Source organism: Budorcas taxicolor, chromosome 5 (assembly GCF_023091745.1).
Source record: "Budorcas taxicolor isolate Tak-1 chromosome 5, Takin1.1, whole genome shotgun sequence".
In the NCBI taxonomy this organism is placed as follows: Eukaryota; Metazoa; Chordata; class Mammalia; order Artiodactyla; family Bovidae; genus Budorcas; species Budorcas taxicolor.
This window is the reverse complement of record NC_068914.1, coordinates 156210671-156238512: the sequence shown is the minus strand read 5'-3', so window position 1 is coordinate 156238512 and position 27842 is coordinate 156210671. Positions and strand designations below refer to the sequence as shown.

The window sequence follows — 27842 nt, the reverse complement described above, 5'->3', positions numbered from 1 at the left end:
TTCTCCCAGGAGCTCAACAGCAGAGAAGGCAAGCATTATTAATCTACAGAGAAACAGAGATCACACAATTGCTCTTTATCACAGACCTCAGTGGTTATTTTTCTAACATCATTCACATTACCCATGTTTTGTTTGACCCTTGAACTCTTCTCTCCATTTTGTAAACAGGACAGAGTTTCAAAAAGGACCCCACGGGCCTGCAGGCGTGCACAGAAAAGCCTGGGACTCTCCAGGTTGCCTTCTCACCAGCTTGAAAGAAAAGGCCCAGCGAGCGGTGGCACTCATTCTTACCCTCCTACTTGAGATGGCCAGCCTGATTTCGATCCACCTCTGTGGTATTGTAACCCCCTCTAGAACCCAGAGTTTTCCAAAAATGTGTCATTTAACAGGGGTGGTCTTATTTCCCAGCAACAAGAATGAACACTTCCTGTATTAAATGATTTTGCATTATCTTGCTGTCTCCTCAAAGAAATCTAATTGGATAATTATTTTCCCTCTCCTCGAAATAAGGAAAGAAATCCAAACAAGAATATAACATCTTTCCAAACACACACAGGCAAAAAGAAGTTAAAAAAAAAATCCATAAAACTCAGAGCAAAGAATCCAAAACTGAAAACCTCTTCCAAGAGTAACCTGATCCTTCCTACACTCACCTCATGAAATGCTCATTCTAGTCTCAAAGACACAGGACCTACAAGCCATCCTCAGAGGATAAAAACCCTTCCAGGTGCTTTCCTTCCTTCTCTCAGGCTAATTCTTCAAAAGCAGTAACTGCAGAAGGAACAAGGAAAGGGGCAGGGAGGATAAAGGAGGGAAGGTATGGGGAGACATGGAGAGATCCCTCCCCTCCTCTTCCCCTTTTCCCAATCCAAGGACCCCTCCTTTTTCTGTTCTCCCATCAAATCTCTCATCTTCTTGAACTTCCTACAGCTCCCCTGAAAAATTACAGGAATAACTCATTTCACTTACACTGCAACCCACATTCTCAGGGCAACAGAAAATGTGTATCTCTTCATATACTTGAATGTCATCTTAAGAAAATGCAACAAGAGTAGGGGAGTTGCTATGTACTCATGAAGCGAGTGGTACAAGAATTAGACAAGTTACCTTGTTATTATTTCTGAAATCTGATCTTTAGATCTTAATGTGACACGTGTAAAGGAAAACAGGTGGGAAAACAGAGGATCAGAATATAACCTGGCCAGGACTACCATCCCTAAGCATGTTCATGTGCCCCAACTGTCCCACTCCTCCCTACCCTCACTGATGTTTCCGTTGTGAGGAAACACATTCCTAGTGGGAGAGAAAGTAAAGCTCACAGCCAACGGCATCTTTGGATGCACAGGAGACATCTTTTCTCTTTTACACTATAGAACAATATATAGTACAAAGTTAGGCTCTTTATTCAGACAGTAGAGTAAGGCACAGCAAAATGAGAGGGCGGGCTATCTCCATGGCAACAGAAAGTCTCATAAACCAAGTTCTTGAGTTCTGTCACGCAGACTCGTCCTGGATCAGAAGAAAGGCTTTGACTTGATATAAACAAAACCGGGCAGCCTGGCTACGCTGTGGAAGGGTGGCTGGCTGTATGCTCTCTGGTCAGGCCTTCTGGAAGTGCTCGGTGAGGACATCGAGCAGCTCCTGCTTCTTCAGCCCGCCCTTCAGCCCATACATCCTGCAGGCTTCCTTCAGTGCGGGCACGGTGAGCTTACCCAGCGTGCCCTTGCTGACGTGGGCCTTCAGCTCCTCTTCAGACAACTCCACCTTGGGCCTTTTGCTTCCAGAACTTTCGTCATCTGAGGACAGAGGTCAGGTGGGAGTGACTGGAAAGGCTACCAGTGGGATCCCAGCTATATGGCACAGGGGCCCTCATGTGATCAGGGCAGCAGCTAACCATCTTCCATAAAGCTGTGATGCCCACCTAGCACACCTTGGGGAAGACAGGTGTCTTGATAAGGCAGCTTCAGTAATACACAAAATTTAAAAAGTATCACATCTAGGAGGGAGTTAAAGGTCATAAGTCTTACCAGTTTACCCCAAACTCCTGATCATTCTGGGTGAGCAAGTCATTCATTCCTTCCTTCCTTTATTCAAAAAGCACTTATACTTTCAAACTATACTACAAAGCTACAGTAATCAAATATAGTACTGGCCCTGAAACAGACACACAAATCCGTGAAGCAGATAGAGTCCAGAAATGAACCTGCATTACACAGGCAATAAATATGACAAAGGAAACAAGAATAGGGGGAAAAGACAGCCTCTTCAATACGTGGTGCTGGGGAAACTGGGCAACTATGTGCAAAAGAATCAATTACTTTCTCACACCATACTTTAAAAAAACCTCAAAATGGATTAAAGGCTTAAATGTAAGACCTGAAACCATAAAACTTCTAGGTGAAAACACAGGCAGTATGCTCTGTAAGCTGTGCGGTGCAGCCAAAAAAAAAAAAACCCACTGAACATCCATGCCCAGCTGCTTACTTTGTTTTCGCTTGGTTACTTTTCCCTCAGGATTATAATCTGGTGGGTAGACAAGTTCCTTAAACTCATCCACAAGGGAGCCCAGTCTTTTATCCATTACTTCAGTCTTGGGCACTAGAAAATAAAAACAAGAAGAGTGGCCTGGTGAGTCACAAGCCCAGCCTCTGCCCAGTCCAAATCTACAGGAACCAGAGAAGAAAATATGGAATTGCTGAGACGGGGAGGTGTAAGGTGGCTCCAGGAGGCAGCTCACCTGGCCACGAAAATGTTCAGTAAAAGTCTAACATTTACCAAGTAGCTTCTAACAACTGCCCTTAATGAGCACAACAGCCAGGCACTCTCTTAAATGCTTTAAACTTACTATTATTTTTATTTACTCCTCCCAACAATCTCTGGAGTAGGGAAACCTCTCCTTATTTTACAGAGGTGGAAATTCGAGAGGTTAAACTACTTTGCTGAGGTCAAACAGCAGAGAAGGGGCAGAGCTGAGAACAGGGCTAGAGCCAGGGGATTCAACAAGAGTCCCTGCCTTCAGGGCTTACAGGCCAGGCGAGAGGAGGTAAAATCACCAACGCAGCAAAGGCCGGCAGTGCCGTGAAGGAAGAGGCCACACAGGCATGTGGGATCATGGTGGGGCAGTGGCCAGGAAGGACTCTGTGCAGACAGTCTGGCAAGCTGAGTCCAGTCTCAGCAGAAGGCACGGGAATGAGAGACAGCAGGTGGCACAGCTTGCAGGTGGGGTATGAGGAGGGCAGGACCAGCAAGGAGGCTAGAAAGGCAGCATGGCGAGGCCACGGAAGCCTCAGATGCCTGCCCAGGAACTAGGCCTCAGGCTAAGAGTGTTGGGGAGACTTTGAAGGGCTATGAACGGGGGAGCGACATGATCAGACTGACATTTTGGATCTCCCTGCAGGCCAGCTGTGCAGCGTATGAACTGAAGGAGGGTGAGAGAGAAGACTGAAGCGGTGGGGGGTCAGGGGCATGCCAGGCCCAGCTGATAGTCACCACCATGACCCGGGTCCAATAACTCTTATGCTTTTAAGGCTGGCTCCTTTTGTCTAGTATGAAAGAGAACATTAATAACTGGGAAGCCAGGAAGGCCAAACTAACGGTTCTGATCTTTTCAACCACTGTCTAGAGTCTTTCTTAAATCCAAGCTGTTTTCTACTGGGTATTTACTGACATCGCTAAATGTCATGCATCCTTTTCCGAAATACATCAGAGAGTCACAATCCAGACAGGGAACAGCAGGGAGCTCAGAGGCCAGGCAGATCTCCTCCATGCCGGGTAACGAGGTACATTTTCTGAAGGCAGAGCATGCCATCTGATGGAGCAGCAGTGGGCACAGCGGTTCAGAGCAAGGGCTCTGGGCCAGCTCACAGGATTCTGAACCTAGGTCCATCCACCACTACTACTTAATGCCTGGGGCAAGTCACTCCCTTCTCTGTAACCTAGGATAGTAACAGCACCCACCTCATGGTCATCATGAATAAATGAGTCAACACATAGGACAACAGTGCCCGGCACACAGCAAGCACTCAATAAATGGTACAGATTGTTGTTTTTAACTTTTACCAACACGGAGTCATAGGTGGCCTACTTCAGAGATGGGTCTCAGAAACCTGGCACTTTCTCCTCCTTTTACTGTGGAACTGGCCAGATCTGTTCCCAGGCAATCTAAGCTGGTCTAGAAAATCTCTCGAGCAGAGATGACCTGGACAACAAGGTCAAGTACTTAGAGGCTGCCAGGAAATGCATGCAGGAAAAATTTTTCCTGGAGCAGGAAAAATTAACATGAAAGCCTCCCATGAAAAGAACTTCTCAGCTCGGTTATGGCCTCCTTACATGTCAGGTCCACAGTTGGCTCAGGCTCCATCAAATCCAGCGCCAAGGCTTCCATGTTCCTGAAGTGCTGCTGCAAGACTGGGTTCTCAAAGCTGTCACTTCTGATAAAACAGTAACATGAATAAATTTTAAAAGATGCAAATATTTAAAAAACGAAAATAAAAACTCAGCTGAGACAGTCCAGGCCCAAGGTCAGCTGAGAAATACACCCAGGGTAAAATAGCTGGGAGTCTTCTCTCTTGAATCAACCTCTTTCTTACCAGTTTTCAATTTATTATCTGATGCTAAAGATCCAAAAGTGAACTTAAAAGCAAAACAATACCCACCTATCTGTCTGACACTGGCAGCTGTGGGCAGAGACACAAATAGAGGAGGCAGGGCCAGGGGAGGCACATACAGAGAAAAGATGAAGGACGGATGATGGGCGGTGAGGAGATAATGAACTTGATAGTCTCTTTTACCACATTCAAAAGCAACGTGAGAGTAAAAAAGAGAAAGAACCTAGAGGCATACAGTCCTAGACTTGAACCCTGGCCCCCGTTCCTTTTAGCTGGGTGAATCTGGACAAGTTGCCTCACTCCTCTAAGCCTCAGTTGCTTCATCTGTAAAATGGGCAGGTTCTTATGAAAATGCCATTGAATTATCTAAATGAAATACTGTTGGAACTGTATCTAGAACAGTGCCTGACACATGATAGAATCTTAACACTGCTTCCATTTGTCCAATAAAGGACTATACCAGGAGGTTTCCTTTGAAGGAGGAAGGTCAGTTTGCTCAGAAGTAGCCCAGAGACAAAAGATGGAATGTGAAAAAATGGTGTCACTTTACAAAGGTTCTGGGAGATGGTCTACATGCATGTGAGGGGGAGTAACTGGAATTATATAATTATCCTTTTAAGCTTGCAACAGGTGACACTGGATTTACTTACTTTTACTTGCTGTGTGACAACAATCAAGAAGAAGGCCATCCAAGAACCTCCTCCTTACTGCTTCTTTGTTGAGCAAACTCAACTAACTAACCTGGCTTTCTCAGCACAACAGGTCAACCAGCTATAAACACTTCGGACAATTCCAGACCTTTCGCTCCCTGCATAGCTCCTAAAGAGTTATAAACCATCAGTTAATGGAAAATAATAAAATCATATTCTCTTGGTCTGTGTTTAAGTCGAAACTCCAGTTAGAGCTTCAACTCAAGAGGCAGATCCAAAAAAAAGCCTGTGAATAATGCATCACTCGCCTGTACTTGAAGCGGAGCTTCTGAACAATAGCCTTCATCTTGTCTACCTGCTCTGGGTTGGCCATGACTTTTTCGGTAAAGGACACCTTCCGTTTGTCATCAGCATAGGGCAAGAAGACGAGCTGGAAGCCTGAGGAAGAAAGGTATGTCTTCAGAGACTTGACCTAATAAAAGGCTTCAGTCACCGAGTTGTCGTTTTTCTCTTAGCCCTGATTCACCCTTTTGTGTCCTGTGCTGCTGGGGCTGACTTCCCTGGTGGCTCAGACAGTAAAGCGTCTGCTTACAGTGTGGGAGACCCGGGTTCAATCCCTGGGTCTGGAAGATCTCCTGGAGAAGGAAATGGCAACCCACTTAGTACTCTTGCCTGGAAAATCCCATGGACAGAGGAGCCTGTCAGGCTACAGTCCATAAGGTTGCAAAAGAATCGGACACGACTTCGCGACTAACAACAACATCAACCTTATAAATACACAATTCCCAGGCTCCATTCCTAGAGACTCTGCTTTGGCTGGTCTGAGCTGGTATCCCATGAGTGATTCCAAAGCTTAAGCCAGGTTCAAAAGCCCTGAAATCACCTCTTCTACCTACCTGGGGGAGCCAGCTGAATTTTCTGGTCATCCAGCTCCTCTTCTTGTGGCACCAAGGCCACAAAACAAGGCGGGGTGTTCTGGCGCGGTGTGTATCTGCACACAGCCAAGACCTCCTTCTCCAGGCACTTGGTGAGCAGAGCACTGAACAGAGTTGAGCTCCCTGGAAAACAAACGTCCCAGGGGTCTACATCCTAAAGGTGTCTCCTCCTTTCTTCCCTCTTGGCCCAAGTTATAAGCCTACAGTTTCTCTTCCATTTTCTTAAAAGGACTTTTGACACTTAGATAGCTCAGGGGTGACGGACCCAGAGCAGAGGGAAAAGTTGGGGGAGCAGAGGCACAAAAAGGAAAGGAGTAAGAGATTGGGAGCATCGAACACTCCATTTAGGAATGTGAATTACTGATGTCAGTTCACTTTCACTGTCATTAGGCTAATGATCGGAGAAGGCAATGGCACCCCACTCCAGGACTCTTGCTTGGAAAATCCCATGGACGGAGGAGTCTGGAAGGCTGCAGTCCATGGCGTCACTGAGGGTCGGACATGACTGAGCGACTTCACTTTCACTTTTCACTTTCATGCATTGGAGAAGGAAATGGCAACCCACTCCAGTGTTCTTGCCTGGAGAATCCCAGGGACAGGGGAGCCTGGTGGGCTGCTGTCTATGGGATCGAACAGAGTCGGACATGACTGAAGTGACTTAGCAGCAACAACAGGCTAATGATATAAGCCTGAATTGCTAATGAAAACCAGTCAGGTCCAGATTCCAGGGGGTTCATTAGTTATAGCACAGAGGAATATAGGTCTGGACAGATAAACCCAGTGGTCAAGTTCAGTTCAGTTCAATTCAGTTGCTCAGTCGTGTCCGACTCTGCAACCCCATGGACTGCAACACGCCAGGCCTCCCTGTCCATCACCAACTCCCGGAGCCTACTCAAACTCATGTCCATCGGGTCAGTGATGCCATCCAACCATCACATCCTCTGTCCTCCCCTTCTCCTCCCACCTTCAATCTTTCCCAGCATCAGGGTTTTCTCCAATGAGTCGGTTCTTCGCGTCAAGTAGTCAAAGTATTGGAGTTTCAGCTTCAGCATCAGTCCAGTGGCCAAGTTCATGCATCTCTAATTGCAACCCTAAGGAAGATGCCAGGTTTGTGTTTTGTTTTTCCCAAACTCCCTATCTGATGCCTCCAAGAAAGAATTTTAAAGCAAGTAAGTTTTAAATATGCTAATTTCATATCCCCTCCTGGATATTCACAATATGTATCAGTGTATTGTAGGTCCTAAACCAGATCACCTGACCTGCCTCTTGAAAAATCTGTATGCAGATCAGGAAGCAACAGTTAGAACTGGACATGGAACAACACTCTGGTTCCAAATAGGAAAAGGAGTACGTCAAGGCTGTATATTGTCACCCTGCTTATTTAACTTCTATGCAGAGTACATCATGAGAAATGCTGGACTGGAAGAAACACAAGCTGGAATCAAGATTGCTGGGAGAAATATCAATAGCCTCAGATATGCAGATGACACCACCCTTATGGCAGAAAGTGAAGAGGAACTAAAAAGCTTCTTCATGAAAGTGAAAGAGAGTGAAAAAGTTGGCTTACAGCTCAACATTCAGAATGAAGATCATGGCACCTGGTCCCATCACTTCATGGGAAATAGATGGGGAAACAGTAGAAACAGTGTCAGACTTTATTGTTTTGGGCTCCAAAATCACTGCAGATGGTGACTGCAGCCATGAAATTAAAAGATGCTTACTCCTTGGAAGGAAAGTTATGACCAACCTAGACAGCATATTCAAAAGCAGAGACATTACTTTGCCAACTAAGGTCCGTCTAGTCAAGGCTATGATTTTTCCTGCGGTCATGTATGGATGTGAGACTTGGACTGTGAAGAAGGCTGAGCGCAGAAGAATTGATGCTTTTGAACTGTGGTGTTGGAGAAGACTCTTGAGAGTCCCGTGGACTGCAAGGAGATCCAACCAGTCCATTCTGAAAGAGATCAACCCTGGGATTTCTTTGGAAGGAATGATGCTAAAGCTGAAACTCCAGTACTTTGGCCACCTCATGCGAAGAGCTGACTCATTGGAAAAGACTCTGATGCTGGGAGGGATTGGGGGCAGGAGGAGAAGGGGATGACAGAGGATGAGATGGCTGGATGGTATCACTGACTCGATGGATTTGAGTCTGAGTGAACTCCGGGAGATGGTGATGGACAGGGAGGCCTGGCGTGCTACTATTCATGGGATTGCAAAGAATCGGACACGACTGAGAGACTGAACTGACCTGAACTGAAAGAAATCTTTGTTTAGTCCCATGTTTCTAAAATAAGAAACGCTTTCAAAACACCCAGTAACGCCTCCTATACAGTTTCCAGCAGCAGGCATTTGGGAAATGCTGCTCGGTAAACTGCCTTCTACATCACTTCTTCGTTTACCCATGGCCTGTGCCCCTTACCATTTATCAGGGACTCCTCGGGGTACACGAACAGGGAGGGCCTCAGGTAATGGTGCTTCTTCAGCATCATCAAGGGCTTGAAACCAATGAGAATCAAACCTGGTTCATCAAACCGCTTAAGCTCTTCTGTTTCCTCTTTCTCTAATACAATCTGGCGATGCCCATAGATCTATAGAAAGGGAAAGACGAGAGCCATGTAGAGGCTACGCAGAGACAAAATGGCTGCTACATGACAACAGCGAGTTAAAACCGGCGTTCTCCTAAGGGGCAGGAAGCACCTTCCTCCTACCAATAAGAATGGACATTCATTGAGGGCTGACCAGGCACTGCACTTTTGCCACCCAGTTTATCATCTGTAACAACTTCTTGGGCGATAAATGTTAACAACTCTGCTTTACAGATGAGTGTGGCACCCCACTCCAGTACTCTTGCCTGGAAAATCCCATGGACGGAGAAGCCTGGTAGGCTGCAGTCCATGGGGTTGCTAAGAGTCGGACACGACTGAGTGACTTCATTTTCATGCATTGGAGAAGGAAATGGCAACCCACTCCAGTGTTCTTGCCTGGAGAATCCCAGGGACGGGGGAGCCTGGTGGGCTGCCGTCTGTGGGGTCGCACAGAGTCGGACACGACTGAAGCGACTTAGCAGCAGCAGCAGCAGTACTGATGCTCAATAGTTACTAACTTGCTCCACGTTATACAAGTAAACTGGGCCTTGAACCAAACCACATCTGTCTGGTGCTAAAGACCTGGCTCTTTAAGCATTTATGCTTTCTCTCATGTAACAACATGTACTAAACTCTCAGTCCATGAGGTTGCAAAGAGTTGGACACGACTTTAGTGAACAACAACAACAAACTCTCGGCACCACCCCGACACATAAAGGATGCTCAAACCTTACCTATTCATTGAGAGGACCTATGTCAGGTACTGTGAGAGGTCTCAGTACGGGAGGCAGACATACACACATCTCTTTCAAACGTCTGTTACTATCTGTTACACTTTCAAATGTCAACATTTGCATTTGGAGCCTAAATATGTGATTTGTAACAGAAATTAGTAACAATCAAATTTGAGTTTTATTAAAAAAAAAAAAAAGAGCTCTTAAGATTTTTCTTATAGGCACAATGAATCAAGAAAGAAACTCAGTAAGCAGAAGAGGTACTGCCTATCAATAAACCAACATGGAAAGCTGCTGCTGCTGCTGCTGCGTCGCTTCAGTCATGTCCAACTCTGTCCGACTCTGTGTGACCCCACAGACGGCAGCCCATGAGGCTCCCCCGTCCCTGGGATTCTCCAGGCAAGAACACTGCAGTAGGTTGCCATTTCCTTCTCCAATGCATGAAAGTGAAAAGTGAAAGTGAAGTCGCTCATTCGTGTCCAACTTAGCGACCCCATGGACTGCAGCCTACCAGGCTCCTCCGTCCATGGGATTTTCCAGGCAAGAGTGCTAGCTACCTCCAAAATGGAAGGGGAAATTTCTTGTCATCTTCTCCTTCTGGAAAGTAGGGCAAGACACTCTGGCCTGAAATTTGTGCTCCAAAAAACATCTCAAGGGTTGAATCAAAATAATATCTAATTTTAGTCACTTAGTTGATCCTCCTAGGTCTTGAACTTATGCAAAATTGCTCTCCCACATTTTGCATAATTAAAAAGAAAGGATGACTCATTCAACTTTAATTTTAGATATCAAACCTTTCTACAGGGAAGTATTATATTCAACATGCTGAGCTGAGATAAATCATAATGGAAAAGAATATATATAAAAAAACATAAATATATATATATATATATATATATATATGAAAGTGAGAGTTGCTCAGTCGTGTCTGACTCTTTGGAACCCCACGGACTGTAGCCTGCCAGGCTCCTCTGTCCGTGAAATTCTCCAGGCCAGAATACTGATGTGGGTAGCCTTTCCCTTCTTTGAGCAAGCTGCCAGGGACTGAACCCAGATCTCCCACACTGCAGGCGAATTCTCTACTGACTGAGCCACCAGGGAATCCCAAGAATACTGGAGTGGGAACTTCCTGACCCAGGAATCAAACCCGGGTCTCCTGCATTACAAGTGGATTCTTTACCAGCTGAGCTACCAGGGAAGCCCTAGATATAACTGAATCACTTTGCCATACAGCAGAAATTAACAGAATATTGGGACTTCCCTGGTGGTCCAGTGGCTAGTGGTGGTCCAGTGACTCCACGCTCCCAATGCAGGGGGCCTGGGTTCCATCTTTGGTCAGCAAACTAGATCCCACGTGGCACAACTAATAATAGTTTGAATGCTGCAACTAAATAATAAAGATCCTCCGCGCCACAACCAGAAGATCCTTCATGCCACAAGGAAGATCACAGATCCTGCGACTAAGACCCAGCACAACCGAATAAATTAAAATCCTTCTACAGATTAAACAAAGGTGAGAGGATGAGACATAAGGTTCTACATTCTTAGTCAGTCTTTCAGATTAAGGAAGACATGCATGAATCATTTCAAAACACAGGAAGAACTGTGATTAGTTTGGAAAAAAACCACCACCACCACCCTCTCTCTTAAAAAAAGAGTACACTTCACATCTAACACACTTCACACTTTCCCTAACTCATCTTCCTTGTTGCTGCTTAGTCACTAATAAGCTGTGTTCAACTCTCGTGATCCCATGGACTACAGCCCGCCCAGCTCCTCTATTCATGGGATTTCCCAGGCAAGAATACTGGAATGGGTTGCCATTTCCTTCTCCAGGGGATCTTCCCAACCCAGGGATCAAACCTGGTCTTCTGCACTGGCAGCTGGGTTCTTTACTACTTGAGCCCCTAGGGAAGCCCTACAGCACAGTGGTAAAGAATCTGCCTGCCAATGCAGGAGATGCAAGAGGCCTGGGTTTGATCCCTGGGCTGGGATGATTCCCTGGAGTAGGAAATAGCAACCCACTCCAGTAATCCTGCCAGGGAAATCCCATAGACAGAGGAGCCATGGTGGGCTACAGTTTATGGGTTGCAAAGAGTTGGACACGACTGAGTACACACAACTCGCTACCTAGTCAACTATAAAACACTTTCTGCCGTGGTACTGAGCAAAGAATTAGACTGTTGAGACTCAGAGTAGCATGTGCTGAGTGACTGAGGGCTGAAGTTTTCACTGACATTTCTTTCAAATAACTGGGTCTAACTTTCTAGTGCCTAAGGTATTACTGATCCAGATGCCATATTCCAAAGGGTAATGACAACAACTTGGCTGGAAGGATGCACACGTGAAAGGTTACTTAAATGGTTAGACTGATCCTGTCTCCCTCCTCAACAGTTCAACAGGACAAAATTCAGTTAAGAAGGAAGACCTACCTGGGACCTCTTGGTGTCACTAGGCAAAAGCAAACTGCCTGTATTTACATTAAATGTCCGGGTCTTGGTTTTCACTGGTTCATTGGTTTCACGATAAAGCCTCACTGGAGAAGGTCTGTAAGCCTTCTGGACCATATTATAAATGCCAACAGTGAGAGCTACATCTTTGTTGAGTTTAAGCTTCAACCTGAAGGAGAGAAAAAATTTTAAATTTGGACTGAAAGATTATACTTTCCTATCTAAAATTCCTTCATGGCTCCCAAGCCCTGATTTGTTTTATCCCGTCCAATAATTCAAGCTCTTTGAATACAAACATAAAGCATTTTAATAATACAATGGAGTTTGCTATAATACATCTTAGGGTCTGTACCACAAAAAATTAGTTTCAGAACGTATTGTTAAAAGAATGATAAAGAATGTACTGTAAAGATTTTTTTTAATTGAGTCTAGCCATTTATTAAATCAATTTACAGCTCTCCTCTCATTTAATCATCATCATAACCCTATATGTACTATGTTATCTGTGCTTTCTGCTTGTCTGGTATACCTTCCCTCTTCTTTTAACCATGAAACCGCAATTTTTCTTTGAGAATCTCCGTTTCCCTACTGCTCTGGGAAAATGTCCAGCAAAGTACCATGCCCTACCTTGACCAAAGGATGGGCATATCTGGTCCAGGCTCAAGCCATCAGACTTGTTCCTGAGAGTCTGGAGACAAAGAGCTTAGGACGGTGCCTGGCACATAATAATCATGCAATAAATAATTATGTTATTTTATTATAACAACGATAAGTATAATAATTTTCTAAGCCTTCGGCAATTCGTTTTCAAATAGCTCCAATTTATTATTATTCTATCCAGTACCCTATAATGACTCTTTCACAAAATAGTAAGACTAGCTACCGTTTATAATTACGTTATTCCTTTTAATCATTACAGCAGTCCTTTAAGGAGGAACCATTTTTGCTCCCATTTTACTGAGGCTCAGAGAAGCTACATGATTCACCCCAGGCCACACAGCAAAGGGGCCAGGACTATAATTCAAATCAATCAGACTCCATAACCTACTTTCAACCACTGTTTCATCCTCCCTGCCACTTCCACCAATATGCTAGATTTCCAAACTGGAGTAGTAACAATATTCCACTGTTTCAGGAAGAGGGGGAAGGTGATACGGTGCTTATTTGAGGAAAAAGAGAAATCTCCCCCCTCTTTTCTTGGGGGAAAGAGAGACCAACGACAAAACTATTAACTACAGCAAAGAGATGCATCTTGGTTTCCTTAAAAAACTTCATGGGTTTTCTAGTGGAATTGTAGTTTTTGAAAACAGCTCAAAAACTACCAATGGTCGTCTTCTTCTCTACTGAGGAAAGCTGTCTAAAATCAAAGCCTGATGCTCTTTAGTAAGAAACACTGAAGAGGCTTTAGGATTCTAATCCTAACTTCTCTAAAAGAAGATAATCCAACCCTCTGGTTCCCATGGCTCAGATGGTAAAGAATCCGCCTATAGTGCAGGAGACTCAGGTTCAATCCCTGGGTCTGGAAGATCCCCTGAAGAAACGAATGGCAATCCACTCCAGTATTCTTGCCTGGAGAATTCCATGGACAGAGGAGCCTGGTGGGCTCCAGTCCACAGGATCCCAAAGAGTCAGACATGAGGGAGCAACCAACACTTCCTCTTTTTCATTTTTAATAAGAAACTAGAATAACACAACAACAATGATAATAATTAACATGCATTGAGTTTTTGTTCTATATGAGGTACTATTGTTATCCCCAATCTACAGAGGAGAAAAAACTGACAATGTCCTCGAGAGTGAACCTGGGGACACTGTTAGGCCACAGTTGTTTACCCCAAAGGAGTGGAGAGGTGTGTTACTTCGGACAAACAGCATACCTGCTCTGTCTAGAGAAAGAAAAGCAAATAACTTGTGTCATCTTGAAATAAAGCACATTTTTTAAGAGGAACACAGTGAGGCAGTATTATAACCCAGAGCTGTTATAACCCAGAGCTGGTACAACCCAGAGCTAAGTTGCCAAGAAGGTCAAAGCTATGCATGGCTTATGATTAGCTAGGGGCCTTGAAGGTGCTGACCCAGGCTTAATACCCACCTGTAGAGCACACGCTTCCTGGTCTCCTTGGCACGAACCTTCCTCAACAGGTCTTCGAGCTTGCTAGACTCCTCAAAGTGAATCCCTATGTCCTCATCCTCTGCTACAATAATATCTCTGTAGAACAAGGATATGTCAAAGCCTCCACGTTTCTTTAGGTGCATCAAGTCAAGGAAGATACCTGGGGCGAAGACAGACAACAATGAGGGGAAACAATTTCCAGCAAGGGACAATTTTTTTCAGTTAAGTTCAAATATGCTAAACAAATGCTTCTAAGACTAGATTGATAATAAACATTTTCAGGACTTAGAGAAAGTGGTTAAGGGGATTAGCTGCTCTAATGACTTCAGAAAAGTTATTCAAAGAACCACCATTCGTGGTGGCACTGAAGTCAAGAAAAGCTCACTCTGGTAGAGTCCTTCGGACAGCTAATGGCCTGGCCGTTTTCACTGGGAATGTTACATAAGGGTTTCCTCTAGCTTCACTTTATTTTTTCATTTTCCTCTGAAGGGTGAAAAGCAAATATTTGACGTCAGCTATGAAGAAGCAATAAAACATGACTTAGCAACTAAACAATGACCAAAATAAAAAACAACGGAAGGGACTTCCCCGATGGTCCAATGGTTAAGACTTCATGCTTCCATCACAGGGGGCATGAGTTCAATCTCTGGTTGGGAAACCAAGATTCCCACAAGCCACAAAACGTGATCAAATAAATTAAAGACTGGGGGCCTCTCCTTTGGGGAGAGGGTGTACTATCCTTTGTTTGCTGAATAAAACTGAGCTGTAATGGAGCTGTTAAAAAAAAAAAAAAAAACAGAATGAGAATACCAACCAGTGTCCCGGAGATCCCCAGCTTTGGTCCTGGCCCGGCTGGCTTTGGCACTGTCGTCACCGTGGGGGTCATCTTCATTGGTGAAAAGCATGATCCTCTTATGGCTCATCTTGAACTGGACATCGCTGAAGAGGTTGGCACAGACCCACAGCACTTCACTTAAGGAGTAATCAGAGCCGTGGCCAATTTGGTCTTGGAAATATTTCTTCCCCTCCTGCCCCTTAAACTTGTCAAGCTCCTGTACTCGTTTAGCACCTGATCGGAGACAGGGGGTTAAATGAGCAGCAAAGTCAGAACGGTGTCAGTGGCCACACGTACAAAACCAACAGAAGGGCCTAGGGTCTCTTTCTCACCCAGTGCTGATTAACCCACGCCACAGAGGTCCACATCCCAGGAAGAACCCCCTTGTGTAGGAAAGCGTACTCCCAGTCAAGATGTCATTGCTTCCTCCTCCACAGCCCTCCTTGTGCCTGGCAGTTACCTTCTCATGTGAAAGGGAAAGGTTGATCACAGAATACTATTGACCTGGATTATCCAATTCCTGTAAGACGTAAATATTTTTGAAATTCACTGAATTTTTGTCCTTCTTGGTACCATAGAACACCACTGCCAAGAGATCTCGATTACTGCTTATGATCTTATTGGTGTATACGCTCCGGATGCACTGAAAAAACAAAAACAAAACTTCAGTTAATATTATTTACCACTAAACTTAAGCTCCACAAGTGCCTGACACATAGTAGGGCCCTCAATATATGTTTGCTGAATTTGTACATGGCCCCAGAGTAAGGCGTGACTCCTACCTTCAGGAAACTCACAAACCAGTGAGAATGCTGGCCATTTACATTATGATAACAAAAAGCAGACTGTGATAAAACACAGAACAGAAGTATAAGCAGTTCCTACGATAATAACAGAGAATTGAAACCAGGTATATACCCAGGAAGGAAACTCTACTATAGGGAAATAAATAAATAAAAGCCCAGCAGTAGAATCAGGAACGGAGAAGGCGATGGCACCCCACTCCAGGACTCTTGCCTGGAAAATCCCATGGATGGAGGAGCCTGGTGGGCTGCAGTCCATGGGGTCACGAAGAGTCAGACATGACTGAGCGACTTCCCTTTCACTTTTCATTTTCATGCATTGGAGAAGGAAATGGCAACCCACTCCAGTGTTCTTGCCTAGAGAATCCCAGGGACAGGGGAGCCTGGTGGGCTGCCGTCTATGGGGTCACACAGAGTCGGATACGACTGAAGCAACTTAGCAGCAGCAGCAGCAGAATCAGAAAACCAGAATTTGAGTCCCAATGATGTCATTTACTTAAGTCGCTGAGTCTAGACAGACCACTTTATCATTTCTCTAGTAGCTTGATACTAAGAAACAAAATATACATGTATAAAATTAAAGCAAATGTTAAATATATGTGACCTGGGGGCTTCCCTGGGGATCCAGTGGTTAGTGACTTAGCAATTAAACCACCACCACCACCAGTGGTTAAGAACCCACCTACCAATGCACAGGACCCAGGTACTATCCCTGGTCCGGGAAGATCCCACATGCTGTGGGGCAACTAGGCCTGTGCCCCACAACTACTGAAGCCCACGCACCTAGACCCCACGCTCGGTAACGGAAGAATGAGAAGCCCAAGAACCCCAACTAGAGAGTAGCCCCCAATCCTTACAACTAGAGAAAAGCCTGCAGGCAATGAAGACACACAGCAGCCAAAAATAAATAAATAAATAAAATGGTTTTTTTTAAAAAGTATATGTGACCTGAAATAAATCTGTAACTACCAACAGCATTTTTTGAAATAAAATTTGCTTAACTACACATTTAAAGACGTCAGTATTCCAGGAAAGTTCTAGCCATCCATTTAAACCAAAGCCAGCATGTGATAAATCAGTGTCTCATAAGTGGGTTAGTCCTTGTGGCCTGTAATTCTAGAGACACTGACAAAATTAAGTTTCTGATTCTGCAAAGCTGAGGAATAAACCATCCCTGGCAACCCCTCTCCATATCCTGCTTGAGACTCTGCCTGGTCTTCCTCCTTAGCAACTCTCTCCTGGAATGCAGAACTTATATATGGCATGTCTAGTCATTGACAGTAATCTTCACGGCAAGGAGTCATTTTTTTAATTAAAATTTTTTATTTATTAAGTCTAAAGACAATTAAAATCTTTAAGGCAATCATTCCTATAAAAATTTTAATCTATTCTTTGAGCACTCTACAAACTTCTATAAAAAATCTGGTGAGGGTTTCTTCACGTTCTAAAATAAACCACACACAGAGACAGCACATACAAACTAAAACAGACTATAAGTAAATGTTTTTTCATTGCTCCTTATCAAATACATTATGTTCATCTGTGAATGTTCCACTTATTCACTGCATAATATGGCGGTTCTTTCCGGGTTCTCTAGGTATTCCCATTTCACTGAGCCCTGTAAAATTACACATAGCAATCTTTCTACATATACTGTAAGTGTATCATCTTGGGGCAGAGGGTATATAGCCTTCATCACATCTCCTAAGAGGCCCGTGATCCAAAAAATGTTAAAGCAGTGTTCCTCAAAGAGTGATCTGCAAGCATTGGCATCGCTTTGGAACTTCGCTGGACAAGCGTTTTCTTTCCTTTTTGGCCTCTGTATGTGGGATCTAGTTCCCCAACCAGGGATCAAACACAAGTCCCCTGCAGTGGAAACACGACCAATGCCCCACCAGGGAAGTCCCTGGAAATGCAAATTCTTGCACTCTGCTCTAGACCTATAGGATCAGAAATTCTGACTGCGGGGCGAGGTCCTACAATCTGTGTCAACAAGCGCTGCATGATGTAGGTTAAAGACTGAAAACCACTGCTTTAAGGTTCAAAATTGTTTTTATTCTTTTTTTTAGATGCAAGATATTCTGACTTGTCAACCGAAAGAACTATTTGTATAGAAATTAGAACATGAGAAACCTCTCTTTGATTCCCAACTGCAAAAAATATGAGAAACAAGATATACAATAAATCCTTAGAAATTCTTCTCTGTGGAGAAATAGTAATATGTTTAATTGAGGTGAAATTCACAGAACAAAACTAACCATTTCAAAGTGAACAATTCGGTGTTCAATTAACACACTCACAATGTTGTACAGCCACCACCTCTATCTGTAACAGTTACCAAACATTTTCATCATCCCAAAAGCAAACCCCATACCCATTAAGAAGTTGCTCCCCATTCTTCCCTCCCCCTCCAGCCTGGGGTAACTACCCACCTGCATTCTCTGTGGATTATCTATTCTGTATTTCATATAAATGCAAACATACAGAATGTGACCTTTTGCCTGGCTTCTTTCACTTAATGTTTTCAAGGTTCAATCACCTTGTAGCTTGTATCAGTACTTCATTCTTTTTTATGGCTTCAGTCCATTTGGCTTCCCCAGTGGCTCAGTGGTAAAGAATCTGATTGCCAATGAAAGAGACTCAGATTTGATCCTTGGGTCAGGAAGACCCCCTGGAGAAGGAAATGGCAACCCACTCCAGTATTCTTGCCTACAAAATTCCATGGACAGAGGAACCTGATGGGCTGCAATCCATGGGGTCACAAAAGAGCCAGAATGGCTTAGTGACTAAATAACAACAATAATATTCCACCTAAATATAAACTCCAATACTTTGGCCATCTGATGCGAGAACTGACTCAATGGAAAAGACCCTGATGCTGGGAAAGATTGAAGGTGGGAGGAGAAGGGGATGACAGAGGATGAGATGGCTGGACGGCATCACTGACTCGACGGACATGAGTTTGAGTAAGCTCTGGGAGTTGGTGATAGACAGGGAACCCTGGCGTGCTGCAGTCCATGGGGTCCCAAAGAGTAGGACAAAACTGAGCAACTGAACTGACTGACTATATATAAACATTTTGTTTATCCATTCAAAAAGTTTTAGAATGAGATAGGGAGTGGTGACATGAATGACTAAATACCTTAAAACTGTATACTTCAAAATGGTTATGAAATTACTTCCTAATTTTGTTTTGTGAATTACATCTCAATCTAAAAAATGAAAATATTTAATTCTGACAATTTGACACAGCAGGTACTAGTATTATTTCCATTTTACAGATGAGAAAATGTACAAAAGCTTTAGCAACTCTCTTAATATCATACAGTTTGTAAGTGGCAGAATTAGGATTTGAGAAGCTGTTTTTTATTTAATTGGGTAAATACCCAGAAGTTCCCCTCCTGGGTCAAATAATAAGTCTATGTTTAAGCTTCTGAGGAACTGCCAAACTGTTTTCCACAGCAGCTGATCCATTTCATATTCCCACCTGCAACGTATGAGGGTTCCACTTTCTCCACATCCTTGACAACACTTCCTATTGTTCTTTTTTTTTTTTTTTAATTATACCAGCTCTAGTGGGTATGATCAGAGAAGGCAATGGCACCACACTCCAGTACTCTTGCCTGGAAAATCCCATGGACGGAGGAGCCTGGAAGGCTGCAGTCTATGGGGTCGCTGAGGGTCAGACACGACTGAGTGACTTCACTTTCACTTTTCACTTTCATGCATTGGAGAAGGAAATGGCAACCTACTCCAGTGTTCTTGCCTGGAGAATCCCACGGACAGGGGAGCCTGGTAGGCTGCAATCTATGGGGTTGCACAGAGTCGAACACGACTGAAGCAACTTAGCAGTAGCAGCAGTGGGTATGAACTTCATTTCAGTTTTGGTTTGCACTTCTCTAATGCCTAAAGATCTGATAGATAGAGTGCCTGATGAACTATGAAATGAGGTTCCTGACATGGTACAGGAGACAGAGATCAAGACCATCCCATGGAAAAGAAATACAAAAAAGCAAAATGGCTGTCTGAGGAGGCCTTACAAATAGCTGTGAAAAGAAGAGAAGCAAAAAGCAAAGGAGAAAAGGAAAGATATAAGCATCTGAATGCAGAGTTCCAAAGAATAGCAAGAAGAGATAAGAAAGCCTTCTTCAGTGATCAATGCAAAGAAATAGAGGAAAACAACAGAATGGGAAAGACAAGAGATCTCTTCAAGAAAATTAGAGATACCAAGGGAACATTTCATGCAAAGATGGGCTCGATAAAGGACAGAAATGGTATGGACCTAACAGAAGCAGAAGATATTAAGAAGAGGTGGCAAGAATACACCGAAGAACTATTCAAAAAAGACCTTCACGACCCGGATAATCACGATGGTGTGATCACTCATCTAGAGCCAGACATCCTGGAATGTGAAAGTCAAGTGGGCCTTAGAAAGTGCCGGGAGCCAGCACGGGAGATCCCACCCATGACAAGGTTATGCGGAAGAGACCTAACGGGCAAGGTGGATCAGGACTCGAGGGACCCCATGGACCTGCTCGAGCATCTACCCCAAAACCAGAATCTGTCTGTCTTACTATTTTATGTCTTCACTAAAGCTTTCTGACATTAACAGGGGGCTATCCCCAACCACCATTCTCTGGAGAAAATCAACTTAGGGCTCTAGTTAATAAGTCTCCTGGGCATGATAAGTGAAAGTGAAAGTGAAGTCGCTCAGTTGTGTCCGACTCTTTGCGACCCCATGGACTGTAGCCTACCAGGCTTCTCCGTCCATGGGATTCTCCAGGCAAGAATACTGGAGTGGGTTATCATTTCCTTTTCCAGGGGAATCTTCCCAACCCAGGGATCGAACCCAGGTCTCCCGCATTGGAGGCAGACGCTTTAGCCTCTGAGCCACCAGGGAAGATTTGGGCATGATAGGAGTGTTTCAATTCAAACCTTTCTGATGGCTTTCTAACTTGCCTGACAGGTTTATCCGGACTTTTACAACCATGCCTGTGATTGTTCACAGCCTCCCAACCACGAGAGGCACGGGAAGCTTAAAACATTCTAAAAATATAGAGCCTTTTGAGGAGTTAAAAATTATTATAGTAGTACTGGTGGAGGGTTTCATTATTGAACCAATGCTGGCTGCTAAGTTTTCATATCTTTCGTTGTGTGCCTGGGAGTGCATTAATTAATATAGTTGATATATAGAAATATAAGTAGTAGCCTTGGTATTAACAACATTAAACCTTGAGTTAATAAATTCTTTGTTATAGCCCACTGCACCTTTGCCCTATAGGAATGCAACTTTATCTAGTGCTTTTGGAGAATGGTGCTAGACTTTAGAAAAATCACCTTTAGAGAAAATAAGTATTTCTTTGGAAGGAATGATGCTAAAGCTGAAGCTCCAGTACTTTGGCCACCTCATGCAAAGAGTTGACTCCTTGGAAAAGACTCTGATGCTGGGAGGGATTGGGGGCAGGAGAAGAAGGGGATGACCGAGGATGAGATGGCTGGATGGCATCACGGATTCGATGGACGTGAGTCTGAGTGAACTCCGGGAGATGGTGATGGACAGGGAGGCCTGGCGTGCTGCGATTCATGGGGTCGCAAAGAGTCAGACACGACTGAGCAACTGAACTGAACTGAACTGAAACTTTATCAGAACAAAGAGTCATAAAATGTTATCAGGCCTTCTGGCCAGAAGATGATGTAAATCACCTAAGACCTTTGTAAATGGAAAGGTATGCAGAAAGAAAGCCTGGTCTTGAGAAGGGTCAGGACTGCTGACCCTGCATGACTCTACATCTTCCATTATTCTCTATGTACAACTTAAGGTATAAAAGCTCCTTTTGAAAATAAAGTTGTGGGCCTTGCTCACTGAGGCTTGGTCTCCCCGTGTCATTCTTTCTCTTTCTCTTTCTCTTTCAGGTGATTCCCCTGGAGCACAGAGGCTCTCTGAGTTCACTTTCCTGCCAGGGCTTCTAAGACCCTCTCGAGAAGGTGCTCTGTGCCTTCACCTGAGGGTGAGAGGGCGCCTGAGACCTTCGTGAACAGAGCAAGTCCCATGTAGGTACTTTAACGGCTTTCTGTGTAAACCAAGGAATATCAACCTCTTCCTCTCCTCTACTTTCTTAACTGCAACATTCATTCTCTCTCTCTCTCGCCGACACCGTCTCTCCTGAGGGTACCCCTGGATCCTGCTGGGGCTGGACCCCAGTAAGAAAGCATCACTACGAACAAAGCTAGTGGAGGTGATGGAATTCCAGTTGAGCTATTTCAAATCCTGAAAGATGATGCTATGAAAGTGCTGCACTCAACATGCCAGCAAATTTGGAAAACTCAGCAGTGGCCACAGGACTGGAAAAGGTCAGTTTTCATTCCAATCCTAAAGAAAGGTAATGCCAAAGAATGCTCAAACTACCACACAACTGCACTCATCTGACATGCTAGTAAAGTAATGCTCAAAATTTTCCAAGCCAGGCTTCAGCAATATGTGAACCGTGAACTTCCTCATGTTCAAGCTGGTTTTAGAAAAGGCAGAGGAACCAGAGATCAAATTGCCAACATCCGCTGGATCATGGAAAAAGCAAGAGAGTTCCAGAAAAACATCTATTTCTGCTTTATTGACTATGGCAAAGCCTTTGACTGTGTGGATCACAAGAAACTGTGGACAATTCTGAAAGAGATGGGAATACCAGACCACCTGACCTGCCTCTTGAGAAATCTGTATGCAGATCAGGAAGCAACAGTTAGAACTGGACATGGAACAACAGACTGGCTCCAAATAGGAAAAGGAGTACGTCAGGCTGTATATTGTCATCCTGCTTATTTAACTTATACGCAGAGTACACCATGAGAAACGCTGGACTGGAAGAAGCACAAGCTGGAATCAAGATTGCTGGGAGAAATATCAATAACCTCAGATATGCAGATGACACCACCCTTATGGCAGAAAGTGAAGAGGAACTAAAAAGCCTCTTGATGAAAGTGAGAGTGGAGAGTGAAAATGTTGGCTTAAAGCTCAACATTGAGAAAATGAAGATCATGGCATCTGGTCCCATAACTTCATGGGAAATAGATGGGGAAACAGTGGAAACAGTGTCAGACTTTATTTTGGGGAGCTCCAAAATCACTGCAGATGGTGATTGTAGCCATGAAATTAAAAGACACTTACTCCTTGGAAGGAAAGTTATGACCAGCCTAGAGAGTATATTCAAAAGCAGAGACATTACTTTGCCGACTAAGGTCCGTCTAGTCAAGGCTATGGTTTCTCCTGTGGTCATGTATGGATGTGAGAGTTGGACTGTGAAGAAAGCTGAACACCAAAGAATTGATGCTTTTGAACTATGGTGTTGGAGAAGACTCTTGAGAGTCCCTTGGACTGCAAGGAGATCCAACCAGTCCATTCTGAAGGAGATCAGCCCTGGGATTTCTTTGGAAGGAATGATGCTAAAGCTGAAACTCTAGTACTTTGGCCACCTCATGCAAAGAGTTGACTCATTGGAAAAGGCTCTGATGCTGGGAGGGATTGGGGGCAGGAGGAGAAGGGGTGACGGAGGATGAGATGGCTGGATGGCATCACTGACTCGATGGACGTGAGTGTGAGTGAGCTCCGGGAGTTGGTGATGGACAGGGAGGCCTGGCGTGCTGCGATTCATGGGGTCGCAAAGAGTCGGACACGACTGAGCGACTGAACTGGACTGAACTGAATGCCTCAAGATGTCCAGCGTCTTTTCATGTGCTTTTGGACATTTGAACATCTTTAGAGAAATGTATATTCAGGTCTTGTGCTCATTTCTAAATTAGGTTGTCCAGGGCTTCCCTGGTGGTACAGTGGTTAAGAATCCTCCTGCCAGGGACTTCCCTGGTGGTCCAGTAGTTAGGAATTTGCCTTGCAATGCAAAGGACATGGGTTCCGTCCCTGGTAGGGGAACTAAGACCCCACATGCCATGGAGCAACTAAGTCCATGTGCACAACTAGAGAGCTCGAGTGTCGCACCTAAGACCAATGCAGCCTAATAAATAAATGAGTATTAAACAAACAAACAAAAGAATCCTCCTATCAATACAGGTGACATGAGTCCAATTCCTGGTGGAGGAAGATCCCACATCCCAAGGATCGCCTAAGCCAGTGTACCATAACTACTGAGCCCGGGCTCTAGAGCCCAGGAGCCAAAATTACTGAGCCTGCATGACCTAGAGCCCACGTGCTGCAAGGAGAAGCCCCCGCAATGAGAAGCCCTTACAGTGTAGAGATCAGCCCCGCCTCGCTGCAACTACAGAAAGCCCGCGTGCAGCAACAAAAATCCAGCACAACCAAAATAAAATTAATAAATAAAAATTAGGTTGTTTGTCCTCTTGTTGTAATAATCTTCCACAATCACAAGTAATACTCAGCTTCCACATAATTACTTACAAAAGGACTTATCTCACAGCATAACTGTTGGAACTTCTTTCCTTCCTTTACACAAACATCTCTAGAGAAAGAGGAGCCGACTTCTACTACCAGAGCTAACACAGAAGGTGGGAGCAATGTATTCCCAGGGTCAGAAGCTCAAACCCAAAATAAAATGGGCCTGCTCTCCAACTCCTGCTACTCTTTTTCAGCTCAAGTATAGGTAGCCATCCTAGGAGGCTAACCACCATTTATCAATCCAAACAAACTTTTCTAAGAGTCCACATTTTTTAAAGGGGTGTTAATACTTTTTTGTTTGTTTAATTAAATGAAAAGGTAGTCTCACCTGGATGCTCATGTCAAAAGGAGTCAACTCATCTTCATCCTGAGATTCAAACATGGCCCTGGAAGTGTCAACCAAGAAAATCAAACTATCTCTTCCTGAATATGAATAATCTCCTATGGGGGGAAAAAAAATTTGAAGGAAGTATTTGCAGTTGTTTCACATTTATCATGTTTATTATTCATATAAAACAAATAGAAAAAGCCCATTAAGCAAAACTATAATCTGATGAATTATTATAAGATGAACGCCCCTAGGGAACTCCTTTGTGGTCCAGTGGTTAGGACTCCATGCTTTCACTGCTGAGGACACAGGTTCAATCCCTGGCCAGAGAACTAAGATTTGGCAAGCCATGCTCACGCAATGCAACCCAAAAGAAAAAAAGGCGAGCATTCTTAAAATCAACAGCACATTAAGAAATTGAATCTTGCCAGTCACCCCTGAAGCCCTCTCCAGGTCCCCTTCCAATTTTAACACCCACCTTCCTCCCAAGTGTAACCACCATCCTGACTGGTAATCATTTTTCATTATTTTTCTTTATAGTTTAATCATCCAAGCCAACATTCCTACATACTGGTTTTGACTTAAAAAAAAAAAACAAAAAAAACAGTTTTTAAAGCCTCTTAATCCATGGATAGCCCCTCTGTCTTTTGTCTCTTATAATTTATTTGCCGAAGGACCTAGATACTATGTCATATAGTTTTCCACCTTCTGGATTTTGCTTGACTACATTCTTCTGATGTAGATTAACATAGTTCGGTCTTTTCCACAAAGGACCTATAGAGACTTCATCAGATTTGGTGTTCTTTTTTTTTTTTTTCTGGCATAATTACATTATAGGTGATGTTGAGTTTTTCATAAAAAGACATATAATATCTGGTTGTCTCCCTTTTGACTATGCTTCTTCCTAATGCAATAAATTTATTTACCCATCTTTTCTAAAGCAATACATGTCAAGAACCTCAAAGAAAAATTCTACCTTGAGCCAATAAATTTTACTTCTTAGGAATCTATATTAAGAAAATAAGATATGGAAAAACCCTATGCAAAAATTTCCACAATGTTGTTTATTAAAGTAAGAAACTGAAAACTAAAATGTCCAAAGGAAGGTAGACTGAAAAAATTCACAGCACATTTAAAATGAGTCAGAGGCTATATTTGCAGTTACATGGAAAGATATATCTATAGTACAGTAAAGAAAAAAGGTACACAAAGTTATGTTTAAAATTCTTTTTGAAAAACATAAAATATGAAAGTATAAATTAAAAAGGAGGAAATATAAGCACTATGATTACAATTATATAAAAATCAGATACAAACAAAAACAGACTATATATACTTAGGAAACACATAGTCTGAAAGACATAGGAAGGAAATATGCTAACTGCCAAAATGCTAGTAATGGCTGTGTAAGAGTGGCAGATTATGTAGATTACAGATCTTTCATTTTTATATTTCTTATATTTCTCACTTTTAATAAAAATACTTTAAAATTTTCTACCCAGGACTTAAATTAACCAGTATGTAGAATACATGATTTCCTAAAAGAAATCAACCCTGAATATTCATTGGAAGGACTGATGCTGAAGCTCCAATACTTTGGCCACCTGATGCAAAAAGCCAGCTCACTGGAAAAGACCCTGATGCTGGGAAAGACTGAAGGCAAAAGGAGAAGGGGGCAGCAGAGGATGAGATGGTTAGATAGCATACTGCCCCAGTGGACATGAATCTCAGCAAACTCTGAGAGACAATGAAAGACAGGGGAGGCGTACTGTAGTCCATGGGATCCCAAAGAGTTGGATGCAACTTATTAACTGAACAAGACATGCAACCCTTGTTTCTTTTCCTTTGGCCTATGTGTTACTGTGTTGCCTGAACACATACTCCCAAAACACCAGGCTAAGGTGAAGGAATGACTCTTGTATCTGTGTTGCTAACATTTACTCTTTGGTTGCTGCAGTTATTGTAGGGTGAAAGCATTTTTGCACTGAGGTCCAAGAATGAGAAAAACTACTTTCCTGGGTGAGGAAGGTTCTTACCTGAGCCACCTAAGGTGACCCTTAATACCAATGTTTCAGCGTAATTTATTGGAGCTCAATCTATCAGTGCCCAGCCAAAGTTTAAGACTAGGAATGTACCATAGACTAGAGTAGGACCCGAATAAAAGTGCCTAGGGCTTCCCTGGGGGCTCAGCTGGTAAAGAATCTGCCTGCAATTTGGGAGACCTCGGTTCGATCCCTGGGTTGGGAAGATACCCTGAAGAAGGGAATGGCTACCCGCTCCAGTATTCTGGCCTGGAGAATTCCATGGACTGTATAGTCCACAGGGGTCGCAAAGAGTCAGACATGACTGAGCAACTTTCATTTTCACTTTCAGAGCAGCTCTGCAAAGTTCAAAGGGAGGAAAGTACTGGAGATTCTCTGGGGAGAGAAGGGTGGGCCAGGAGACAATAAGGGTCATCCAGCAGAGATAGGCAGGGAAAGTCTTTCACACACACACACAATGGTACATGTTAATGAAAGTCACTTACCACCTGCTTCAAGACCCTCTTCTTGTTCTTCTTCCTCATCACCCTGATTTTTGTAGTAAGACTCCCACCCTGACATGCTGTTACTGCTCACTAGGTGAAAGAAAGCGAAGATCAGTAACAAAGTAAATTTAAACCTAAAAGTTATCCACTCCTAGGATCCTCTGAGATCTGTCCTAAAGGCTATAGGTTACTTGTGAGAAATGTGGATGCTGGATCCTGCTGCCTGGAGTGCTTGGTAATTGAGATGCAAAGGTAAACGGGCATGGGGACCATTTCTGAAGCAGCCTCTCATGAGCTATATCCCTTACGGACGATTCAGGGCCGGTGGCCCGTGATAACCCCTCTAATGGGTGTGCTTGGGTAGCCTAACCTAGTGGTCCAGTCTCGTCTCCGGCATCATCTGGACTGGAGATTCCCAGTCCAGGGTACTCCGTCTCTTAGCAGACCCACTTATCCTCATCCCGACCCCAAATCCTCCCCAACTCCTCAGCCAGCTATGCCCGCTGAGGTCTCAAACGAAGCCGCCCTCCAAGGCCAGGTGCCGCCTTCTCCCCGAAGGAAGAAACGGAGATGAGAGGCTGTCTCCTCCACCCACTCGGGTCTGCACACTTCTCGCTGACACCGCCCCACCGCGAGGCTACGAGGGACTCGCAAGTCTGAATAGGCAAAGCAGAATGAAGCCAGCCCTGGCCAGCAAACAACAAACAGAGAACAGCCCCTTCCCGCCTACCTTGAACTCAAGGAAGAGATCAATTTAGGCAGAAGGCGGGGCGCCGCGCACGCGCAAGCTCCTTTTCTTGCACCCAATCAACTCCGCTTACGTCATCACGCACAGCGTGCCCTGTTCCTGTCTAGCAAACACGCCCACTCCCACAAG

General features: G+C 44.0%; 1 protein-coding gene across 1 annotated transcript; it reads right to left on the bottom strand.

The window, feature by feature from the left end:
* Positions 1 to 1382: 1382 nt before the first annotated feature.
* XRCC6 (X-ray repair cross complementing 6) lies at positions 1383 to 27711 on the bottom strand. Its single transcript, XM_052640189.1, has 13 exons — positions 27696 to 27711; positions 26966 to 27055; positions 24439 to 24551; positions 15414 to 15552; positions 14889 to 15143; positions 14054 to 14234; positions 11944 to 12130; positions 8612 to 8780; positions 6154 to 6315; positions 5566 to 5695; positions 4330 to 4430; positions 2485 to 2598; positions 1383 to 1796 (listed from the first exon to the last, which is right to left on the bottom strand). Exons 2-13 carry the CDS (start codon positions 27039 to 27041, stop codon positions 1600 to 1602), a joined length of 1824 nt encoding a protein of 607 aa, XP_052496149.1. The 5' UTR covers positions 27042 to 27055; positions 27696 to 27711; the 3' UTR covers positions 1383 to 1599.
* Between the last annotated feature and the right edge of the window lie 131 nt (positions 27712 to 27842).